This window comes from Porites lutea, chromosome 5 (assembly GCF_958299795.1).
Source record: "Porites lutea chromosome 5, jaPorLute2.1, whole genome shotgun sequence".
NCBI classification, from domain to species: Eukaryota; Metazoa; Cnidaria; class Anthozoa; order Scleractinia; family Poritidae; genus Porites; species Porites lutea.
The window spans coordinates 5,041,249-5,052,509 of NC_133205.1; the positions used below are offsets into that span (position 1 = coordinate 5,041,249).

Here is an 11,261-nt window from a genome sequence, read left to right on the forward strand (position 1 = left end):
TAGCATTAGCAAACCTCCTTTTCGGCTTGTTTCGGCTATTTCACGAAATGAGACCGGACTACTTCGTGATATCTTGAGATCACTTCGAGTTTAGTCTTTAGGACTAAACAGAGGATATTACGTGACCGCGAGGACACGAAATTTCTCTTCGAGTGTTGAAAAACATTTTACGAGTGAGCGCTCCTTTCGAACTATTTTATGATGAATTTAAAGTTACAAGATGCTCCGCAAAGACATTTTGTCTTTCTTGAGTGTTACGTAGTAAAATTGCTTTCATGCTTTGCGTGACTTTCTCGAACGTTCTCTAGGGCATGTTTACATTTCAGCAAAAGTCAGCAGATTTGCATCAGTTACTGAAATCATAAAATATGTCGAAAAGCTACTACTATTCGCCTGTTTAGTATTTTCTAGAACCTTATGTCAAACGGTCTACAAGTTCCAAGCGACTTCTTTTGACGAACTAAGTTTTTTCCCACGAGCTTGACTGCTGTGTTTAGTCAAGTGTGACCAAGGTCGATTTTCAAGTTCTGTTTACAAGTTGGCGGTCTGAAGTTCAAGTGAGAGTTTGTTATTATTTGTAGAGGCTGTTTAGTTTTACTTAAGTTCAAGTCAAGTTTGTGTTGGCAGATGCTGTAAAGGCTATGTTCCTCTGGTATTAAACTTCCTTGTTGAAATCCGACATCCCTCCGTGCTGATAGTCAGTGAATAATTATCCTCAAAACAATTGAGTTTTAGCCAATTCCATGTTCAACGCAATTGACTCCTTACCCATGCCTTACATATCTTTAATCAGTACACGAGACTGCTATGCTGTTTTTGAAGCCTGATGTGACTAAGAAAGAGAGAGAATTATTTTTTCACTGTTTGTTTTGTTAGACTTGTTATTCACCGCCAGTAACCTCATATTTGACTTAGGTCTAAACGTTTAGACCCAAGTCAAATTTAGAAGGATTTGTATGAAGTCATCAGAGCATAACTGGGCTAATATCTCAAAGACAATTTGTCCCGAAATGCTCGTTTTTGGCAAGTAGGCCTCTTGGACGTTGCTCTTTTCAGAATATCCTGACAAATCCCATAATTTCACAAATTAGCACCTCACTCTTACCATATTTCATTTCTTACTATTCCTCCGCATTTACAATTAATCAGTTCCACAACCACGACGCCGAAGTGTACGCTCCGTAGCGTCTTGTTTGTTTATATAATGCCGTATTACACGTCCTTATTTGCTATGGAAATTGATGCCAAACAAATATCCCAAGCATTAGCTAAGCATTACTTCAAACCATAGTTAGTAGAGGAGACTGATCAGGAAAGCCGCAAACAGCAAAGTTGAAAACAGTAGTTTATTTTGGAAGCTTCCCGACTATGGCGCGCGGTTTGTTTCAAAATCCTCATTGACAGTCAGTAGTGCGTACAACCGACAGAGTAGTGCGTACAACTGACAGAGTAATGTACACAACCAACAGAGTAGTGCGTACAACCGACAAAGTAATGTACATAACCGACAGAGTAATGTACATAACCGACAGAGTAGTGCGTACAATCGACAGAGTAAATCTTTGCAACCGACAGAGCAGTACGTACAACCGACAGAGTAGTACGACAGAGTAATGCACATAACCGACAGAGTAGAAATGCCGTTGCCAGCGACCAAGAGTTCATCTATTCTATCGAGGTATTTCTCCACAGAAATAATATCAATGTGCCAGCTTTTAAAGATAGAGTGCAAGTAATAGTTAAAGGTAAGCATCAAAAGGCTCCTTTTCTTCGCTTTCCACCTGTATTTCATTTTTTTCCAGAAAATCCATGCTCATTTACTAGGCACAGTGGAACCTCGATATAACGAAATCTCGCTATGGCAAACAAATTTTGCCAGTCACTTGGCACTTCGTTGTATCGAGGTTCCACTGTATTAAACTTAAAGCTCCCGTCTTAATACTCTGCCTTTTATAAAGTTCATTGTGCCTCTTCGATTCATTTCGCCTCTCTCGAGAAGGGCGTATCCCCGGCTCAAACTTTCGGTTACTCGGGTGGTCCTCTGTGTGAGAGGCAGCTATAAAACCAAGCATACTTAATACCTATGCCTTTTTCACCCCCTCTCAATCACGGCCCTCCTCTGGGATGGGTAACCTATGTTGATCGGTGCAGCCTCGGCTTTAAATAGGGAGTTTAAGATACGGAGACTACGGACTACGACTACGGTTAAGCATGCTACTGCGCATGATCAAAACCACGTGACTGTTCATTTTTCCCGCATAGTCCTGCGGCTACGGTGAGTTGTTGAGCTGTTTCGCGTAGTCGGGACTACGGAGAACATTTTGCTCCTATTTTGCCGTCTCGGTAATTCTAGAATCTCGTCTTTTCGTAAAAAAATTTTCCATTCACCTGCTTTAAGTGAGAGGGAAGCGAAATATGTAAGTTGTGTCCAATTTCTGCTCAGATTTACGCTTTTAATCCACCGTTGTGACTACATTTCGATACATTTTTATCTAGCTAAGCTCATATTTAAATAAGCTTAGCTTTTTATACGCAGAATTCAGATTGACGGCCTAGGAGAAGAGAAATCGTGCAGGTAATTTACTTCTCTTCGCACTTGAAAAGTTTCAATGTTTGTCCAAACTGATTAGCGTGTCTTTCTACTTGTGTAACCTTTGTTTATGCGAGTTTTTGTATCGCGCCATTTGCTGAATGAAAATGATGTCAATCAAAACTAGGCATTTCAATACTTCAAACTACATAAGATCAGTAGTCGGAGAAGTCCATCTTCTAAATCTAACAAATGAGCTATTACTATTTCTGTCTATTTCTTTAATATTTGACATAAGTATTCATGGGCGAAAAAATAAAACCTGTGTAACCAAAGCTTTGTTTACCAATTTCACCCGACGTAATTGCTTCCTTCTAGTATGGAAGCATTTGGTCATTGTTCTAAAGAAAAGATCACATGCAAAACTGACTTGCATTTTTGTGAACTGTGATGAAAACAAGAAAATCTTTGCGTGTTGTTTCCCTCTCCGCCTCTTCTCTCGTAGTCTACTGTCTGTAGTGCAATCTTAACGTTCTATATTTGCACGACTCAACCCAGTGCTACAAACAAAGGACAACGCTCGTCCAGCCGTAGTTCGTAGTCCGTAGTCTCCGTATCTTAAACTCTCTAATAAGGCAGTCATTCGAAAAAGCGCGGCAGCGCTCATAAAGTACTGTTTTCGGAGGATTATTTACAGGCGGCGCTGTATATAGGACTACTCAGTTTGAATACCAAACAATAACTAATAGTTATTTCTTTTCCTTTGTTCAAAATGATGAGAACAGCATTAAAAAATGATCGAAAATTTTTAATTTCTAATATAATTAACAATTATTCGCCGAAGGCGAAGTTAATAATGTTGAATAATCCCCGAAATTAAGAGTAATCCCCGAGTAAAAATTCTGCCTATTTTAGCTTCACCGACTGTTATTTGGAAAATTGGTGCTAGCCTGCGTAGCAGGCGTTGAAAGGGATAGGGGATAGGGACGCAGCCGTTAGCCTGCCACGCAGGCTAATTGGTGCCTAAAACAGGCACGTTGATTTTCAGTTGTGACTGATTTATTTCTTTGATTCTTTCTTTGTATTTTACTAAATTCCGCCACATTTTGCCATACCACAAGTCTTAACACTTCATGCTATTGCGAAAACTCATTCCGTTTTACTTTTCAGTAATTTATAATAATTCCAGTGCCCCTGTAATTGACGCTCGAGTATGGTCGTCCGTTTTGATTTATTTCGGCTCTATTTGAAGGCTTTTCGTGCCACATTAGTGACAAGCACTTACGAGCTGAAGGTCTGATATCAATATTCAGGACACCGAGATAACTGACCCTTTAACAGTGAAATATATAGCTATCTAACTTTGATCTAATAACCACATGAATTTACTCACGTCTCACCACTACGAATTGCGAAACATTTGCTCCGGGTCATAAACACTTAGTTCTTCATCAAAGCAAGGAAAAAATTCAGAAATAGTAACCAATACTGTGTAAAAGCACTTTGTACGAAAGTGCCTGTAAGACAACAAGGATACTAATTCGGTAATGATAAAAAATTTTTATCAGTTAAAACAAAAGAATATTTTTCATAAAATAGCTGTGTACCCTTTGAAATACCGATTCTGGTACGTTTTCAGAACGTAGTTTACAGGTTTTTCGGGCGACCCTAGCTGGAAAAGCCTTTGCATGCAGGTTGAGTGTCTGATATCACACCGTAGCAATGTTCACTTAACCAAGACGTTCCTTGATGATTATATTCGTCATTTCCGTACAGAAAAAAAAAACAGGTTCCATCAATGCTTGCCAAGAACAGCTAAGCGATAAACCCACTTACACCTTCAGCAGAGTATTGAATCACTAGAAGCTCTCCGGTAGACATATATGATTGCACCTTAAGCCTGGAAGTATATCATTCTGAACGTGCACGGCCGCTTTCATGATCAGTCAGCTTAGAATGATGAGCCTACAAGTTTTTCTGCTACTGCTTTTATCCCAGTGGGCTGCCTTATTCCAAGGTAAATGCTTCTATATTGTGTTGAAAATTGTTTTTCTTCAGCTGATCATATATCAAAGTATGTTGTTTTTGAGACGCGATCTTGAAAGGTTGGTAAGCAAGCGTGAAATTCATTAACGCGTTTGTATGAGAATCCTAATACTTTTTGTGAAAGTCTACTCTGGCTCCAGAGGTCCGTTCTCGGAATAACGAGGATGGAATAAACCGTGCTCACGGTTAACGGACCTTTGGTCACGAAACAAGTAGCCTCACTTCCATGCGAGAAATCAGCTCAGAATCCAGCCAAACCTGGGTGTCGCCGCGAACTATCAGGAATTAGGTTAGAAGCAAAAGAATCTAGCCCCCATGGTAGTGAAAATCTGGCTAAAAAAAAAAGGAAATCGCAGCCTTAAACTAATGAAAAAGGATTTTTCAGACAAAATTTGAGGGCCGAACTTGCGCTAGAATCGCTTCTTTAAATATTTTTGAAAAAATAAAAAGTTAAAACGTTATCTGAATTCACTCAGGTGGTCTAAAACCACAGGAACAAAGAAAAAAGGGCTGATAGTAGTAAATCTTAATTGGGTAACACAAACACTGTTAGAGCCGGTAACACATTTGAGATTAACTAACAAAACGACGAATATCCAAAACGACGCATAATCTTCTCACGTTTAACACAAGCGAAATATCATCGAATAACTCGGAAAAACTCAGCCCATTGGTAGATAAACACCTCTGGACTTCTCTCTTACACTCGTCTTATTCAAGTTCCCGCATGTAAAATCACACGGACCGCAGACCAGCATAGATTTCGCTTTCACACCAGAAAAGTCTTGGGCCGGGTCAAAGTTCACCTGCAATCGCGCTCACACCTAATTCATTTGACTCCTAAGAGCCTGCTCCCGAGGCCAAAGATTTAGTGGCCGCCTTAGAAAAGCAAACAAATTGTTTTCTTCAGCTGACACAATCAGTATATAGTTTTTTTAAGACGCGATCTTGACACGTTGGCAAGCAAGCGTGAAATGAAATCGTCTGTATGAAAATATAAATCTTATGAAAATGTACCCTGGCTCTGGAGGTCCGTTCTCTTGGAATAACTAGATAGGGTGAAATAAACCGTGCGCACGGTTTGGTCGAGCTCCCGAGACGGACCTCTGGTGGTCACACGAGCAAGCAATCAGTTCAGAATCTGAATTGGTTGTCGCCGATTGGTCACTCCCATGTCTGCAGCGAACTATCAGAGATAAGATGAAAATAATAATTAAAAAACACCCCGTAGCAGCCAGGGTAGTAAAAGTCTGGATTTGAAAAAAAGAAAAGAAAAAGGACGTCACAGACTTAACCAGATATAAAGACCTGGACGCACATATTTACTTGACTAAAATCGGCGACAAAATTGTTGAGATATTGCACTCAAATGGAGTCACTTCAGGGAACAAAACAATCCAAACCCCTCCCACCCCAAATTTGGGGTGTTTGGTGTTTTCTACAGATACTTCGAACAGCGACACAACCTGGCATAGAGAGGATGAGGGAAGGAAACCTTTATTTTCCTTTTTGAAGTCGGTAAAACGTCAGAATGCCCCTTTAGCTAGGGTAAAGTGGTCAACTAATTTTGTCGCCGACTGTAGCCACTCCATGGCCAGGAGAACGGATATCATGCTTGAATCTTTATTGAGTACTTTAAAAGAAGAGGGAGCGTTCACAAGTCAGTGCCCAGCAAAAATATTAATGGCTAACAATCATTCACTCGATCGGGAGCAGGTCTCAATCAGTCACATACTCTATTTGCCATCTTTTTAAAGAGCAAAAACGTGTCTTCGCATCGATTGAATTCCAAAAATAATTGTCCAGTTATGTTATTTTACAGACCTTAGGCGTTGAATCTGTTCCTACTGATAGCAAAGGAGTGATTCCAAAAAGAATTTGGCCAGCTATTCTAAGGTGCTGAGGTTTAATAATATGCCTGCAAAAATCACCAAAAAAAATATTGTGGTTAGTGCTCCCCGATGAAATTTGTTTGATAACTTCTTCATAGCTCAACAGTAACATTTTGTGTCACGTGACTCAAGATCAAGACACTAAGACTATAGCAGGGAATAGGCCACTTCCGAGTTCCAAAAACCCTCACTTTCAAAATGAGGCTCGGTGCACAACCTTTCTTGTGAAAAGAGTTTTATTTGCATGAGAATGAAAAATGATTTCCGTATCAAAGGCTGAGCACGCAACCTCGTTTTGAAACAGAGGCCCCGAGGAACTCGGAAATGGCCTGTTAACCTACAACAATATATCCTCGTGACATTATTGCACCTTTAATGCATTGTTAGTTGGTGTTTTTTGTTCCTCCAGCCCTATCAACGAGTCCAACCCCTAGTATAATTACACCTTTGCCAGGTATTCACTAGTTAAGTTTACTTATTTTTCATTGCACTCACTGCCTATCTTCTCATTGGCTAAGAGACTACCGTTAGTTAATTTTGAAACTTATCATCGCAGTCCACAGATTAGTGAGTTATCTGGCCTCATTTGTATACACTCTGCTCGCAATGCATGATTTCCAAACCAAACGTGCAATGTCAAAATGTGCTTCGTGTCACGGTGTGTTTTTCAAAACAGTTAGTTGTTGGATTCGGTTTGTGTGATATTTGGAATAATCAAGGTCTCGGTAAATGGTATTATCCGAGGCCGATTATTCTCACTACAAAAACTCATCCAATAATTCAGTTTATTATGTTGGTCTGGCTGAAACTGCGTGAACAAATAAATTAAGAATAGTTGTTAAGGAAATAGTCAAACTAAATTGAGTAACAGAAACAGTGTTAGATACTGTGGGTTTAGGTTGTGGCGAATAAATGATAACTGTTACACAGACAAGCAAAGTTGCTGATGCCAAACTCAAATGCATTGATTTAAATTTAATTGCAGCCCAGTCTACACGCTTTCCAACATCTTCTGTCTCGCTTCGAGAGTGTTTAGGGTGCGTTTCTTCACTAAAATCCGACTCCGGATTTTAACCCGAAAACGGATGTTTCGTTTCTTTACTAAAATCCAAAAACGGATTATTGATCCAAATGATCCACAACGGAGGGGGATTCTTTGGATCATATCCAAAACCGGATACTTTGGATACACGATCCGAAGCGTTTCTTTACTACGGATCCGAAAAGAGTAAACAGTATTGCCAGCGGTAACTCGAAACAATTTAATACATACATGAGCTTTTTTACAAGACTGGTTGTCTTTACGGCCATTTTTGAACGGGAGTGATGGATTAAACGATTGATTTTATCCGTTCTATTGGGCTGGTAAAATCGCAATACGAACAGGACCAGCATTGTTCTGGTGACAAGGAAAAAACTGCTACACAACTTCACCGTCGCGTCTTGCAAGACATACCTTATTTCAAGACTCGTCTTCATTTGGCCCGTCTAAACCTAAAGCTAACCATCCAGAAACAATGAAGAATCAGCAAACTTGCTACCTTGTCAGCAGCCGTAGTATTCTTTCTCCGGGACACCGTCGATATTGATATTGTGGGTCGTTTCTATGGAAATGAATGAAAAATAATCCCTTTCTGGATACATCGTTTCTTTTCTCTACGAAAACTCCTAATGATCCGGATTTTTGATCTGATCAGTGCATTTTAGTAAAGAAACGCACCCTTAATTTCGCGAGTTTGGCAAAACATTTAAGACGGAATCCCATGATCAGGAAGGACAAATTTGACATTGATTTAATTTTCTCGAGCTCCCATGAGAAGTAGCCCTTGGTGTTATTACAGATAACTGGTTATATCTATAGCCTTTGAAAAATGTAAACAAAAGAATGCGATATTGTGTAAATTATTCTGGTACAAGGTTTTTTCCCACTGAAAATAAAAATTACTCAATTTCCTAATAGATTTGGTCTTAATGTATTTCACGGTTTTTTTCCATGGCGCGATTTCAATAGGAAATATGAAGAAAGGGATTAAATTTCGAGATTCAAGCGTTCTCAACTTTATTTTATTTTTCAAAAAGTCCGAACTTTTTAAAATTTCTACAATAACTGGAGCAAGTTAATCGCATATTTTAAGACTCTCCACATCTAGATTGTTACTCCATTTGTGAAATCCTTGCCTGAATTAACTCTATTTCACAACAAAGATACAAAATAGTTACAAAGTTGAACTTACAAGTAATATGAACCAGTTAACAATCTGAGAGCCTGGAGCAGGCTAATGCATAAATTGCGGTAGTGGCAAATCTCTTTTAAATTTATTATTAGCTTTTCTCCACGAGGAAATAATTGGACAGGGGGGTAAACGCCCGGTCTAGCCCTTGGGATATGGGTTATTTCACCAAAGTTATATAGACCAGTTAAACGCTTGAAATTAATCGGAAGTTGGTTTCTAGAGAGGTCCGCAAACTTTAATTAAATCAGTGTTGTCAAGAGAGAATTCAACAGTCGCCATTACAATATTGTGTATTGTTTGCTTTGAGGCAGTCTCGTGTGGCTTGATGATGTTACAAACAATCGATTAAAATGTGCGAACGTCTCAGGAATTAAACTTCTGTTTAATTGCAGTTACCTCTAAAAATAACTTGAGTGAAATTCAAATATCCCGGCCAACGCCCCATGATTCCTCCTTCTCTCTTGCTTCTGTTGTGAATAGAATCTCTTAAAGGGTGGCAATTTCCTTCCCTAAACTCAGTAATATAACTAAAATGTAACTCTTTTTTACGTCAGCTTTGAGATTGGTTGGAGGAAGGTGGCCTGGAGAGGGTAGAGTGGAGATCTATTACCGAGGTAGCTGGGGAACTGTTTGTGACGATTTGTGGGATATAAATGATGCGCGAGTTGTGTGTCGTCAACTTGGGTATCCTTCTGCTGTCAGTGCTCCACACAGCGCCCGGTTCGGTCAAGGAAGTGGAAAGATTTGGCTGGACGATGTTCAGTGTCAGGGAAATGAAAGTTCCATTGGGATTTGTAGGCACCTTCCATGGGGTGTTCATAACTGTTTTCACCGTGAGGATGCATCAGTGATCTGTGCGAGTAAGTATGATATTTACAAATGGTGAGCAACTTAATTGGCTATGAATTCACCGAGCATGGGGACGACCGAAGAAATAAAACGCGGAAAACCCCAACTTTTATGTCGATCCAGGACGATAAAATTAGGCCTGTCCCGATTGTGCTAGGCAACTTTTGACCAACTTTCAGGGTTTGGAGCAACTTTTTGCGGTTCTAATAACCTCCAGCAATTTTAGCATTTCTGGGCAATTTTGAGCAAAATATAAGTTTAGAGCACATAAACTTGAACTTGAACTTGAACTTTATTTTTATTTAAACACGGTAAATCTATCAGATAAAATAATAATAATAATAAATTACAATCTACTTTAATCTATGTAAACATGATCTAAAAATTTAAATAGTAAAGATAGAGAAAATAAAGAAATTCTGCTTTACATAGATGTCGTGTGCGTTTTATCGATTCAGTCAAAGAAATCGAGACAACCATTTCGAAAAGATTTAAGTGATTTTGCTTGCCGCAATTCAGGGGACAAGCTGTTCCAGATAACCGCACCATTATAGCTAAAGCTATTTTTCAAGAAATTGGTGCGGGGCAATGGAACAGCCAGTTTGTTTTCAGAGTTCCTTAAATTATAAGGTGGATTATATTTAGTGAAAAGAGAACCAAGATAGTCGGGCGCAAGACCATGTATAGATTTATAGACCATGGTGGCCACTTGTATTTGTCGCTGAGTATCCAACCGTTTCCAGTTGAGTTGCTCAAGAAGAGGATCAGCGCTTGTGTCATAACTGGAGAAGGTTAGAATACGGGCAGCCCGGTTTTGCAACTTTTGGAGCCTATTCGAAAGACTTTTGTTACAATGCCCCCAGACCTCGCTGCAGTAATTAAAGTACGGTTGAACTAAGGCATTGAAAACGGACTCCAATGTGGTTCGATTAACAAAAGGCCTACAACGTTTAATTACTCCAATGCCCGATGCGATTTTCTTGGCTATTTTTTCAATGTGCATATTCCATGAAAGGTTTTCGTCTATATGCACACCCAGAGATTTAACCGAGCTAGCTTGTTTAATTATGTCACCATCTATGAATAGTTTAGGGGAAGTATCGTAAGTACCTAACCTTTGCCGCGATCCAATTAACATGAACTCAGTTTTAGATGAATTGAGAGTCAATTTGTTTGCAGTGAGCCATGTATTAACATTGGATAGGTCGTGATTCATAACATCATTGATCGTTTCTATGTTGTTACTGGCAAAGGTCAGGTGAGTATCGTCGGCATACATACGTGCAACTGAATTAGACAGGCAATTAGGAAGATCATTTATGTATATACTAAGCTTAAAAAGTGAAAAAAAAAAAATAATGCAATTTGTTCACAATTGGGATAGGCCTAGAAAAAATTCAGCGCCCTAAGCCACCAGAAGCCAAGTCGGCCATATTAATTGCCTTCAGTTCATGACTTTAACTTCAGTAGAGAATCATAAGCTGATCACTGATGAGGATTTGTTCTTGTTTTAACAGACTATTCAATCCCTTTACCCTCTGCAAGTTCAGTCTCACCTACAGCAGGTAATTGCAAGTTTGTGCAATAAAACATGCTTCACAGGTATGACAAACTGTGTTCAGTGCGACGGTGTGTTTGTCGTCATTTTTATTTCATTTTTATTGGATTCAATTGTTGTAATAAACGGAGTAATCAATGCAAGGAGTCGAA

At 39.3% G+C, this 11,261-nt stretch overlaps 1 protein-coding gene across 5 annotated transcripts in view; it reads left to right on the plus strand.

Annotated features, from left to right (window-relative positions):
* The window catches only part of LOC140939211 (scavenger receptor cysteine-rich domain-containing group B protein-like), a 74,279-nt gene that overhangs the window by 48,230 nt on the left and 14,788 nt on the right, over nt 1-11,261 (plus strand). The window contains exon 19 of one of the 5 annotated variants that reach the window (XM_073388781.1): nt 11,069-11,116. The exons of the other annotated variants lie outside the window; for them this stretch is intronic. Within the exon in view, the coding sequence (XP_073244882.1) occupies nt 11,069-11,116 (48 nt within the window). The remainder of the gene's footprint in view (nt 1-11,068; nt 11,117-11,261) is intronic. 5 annotated transcript variants of the gene reach the window in all.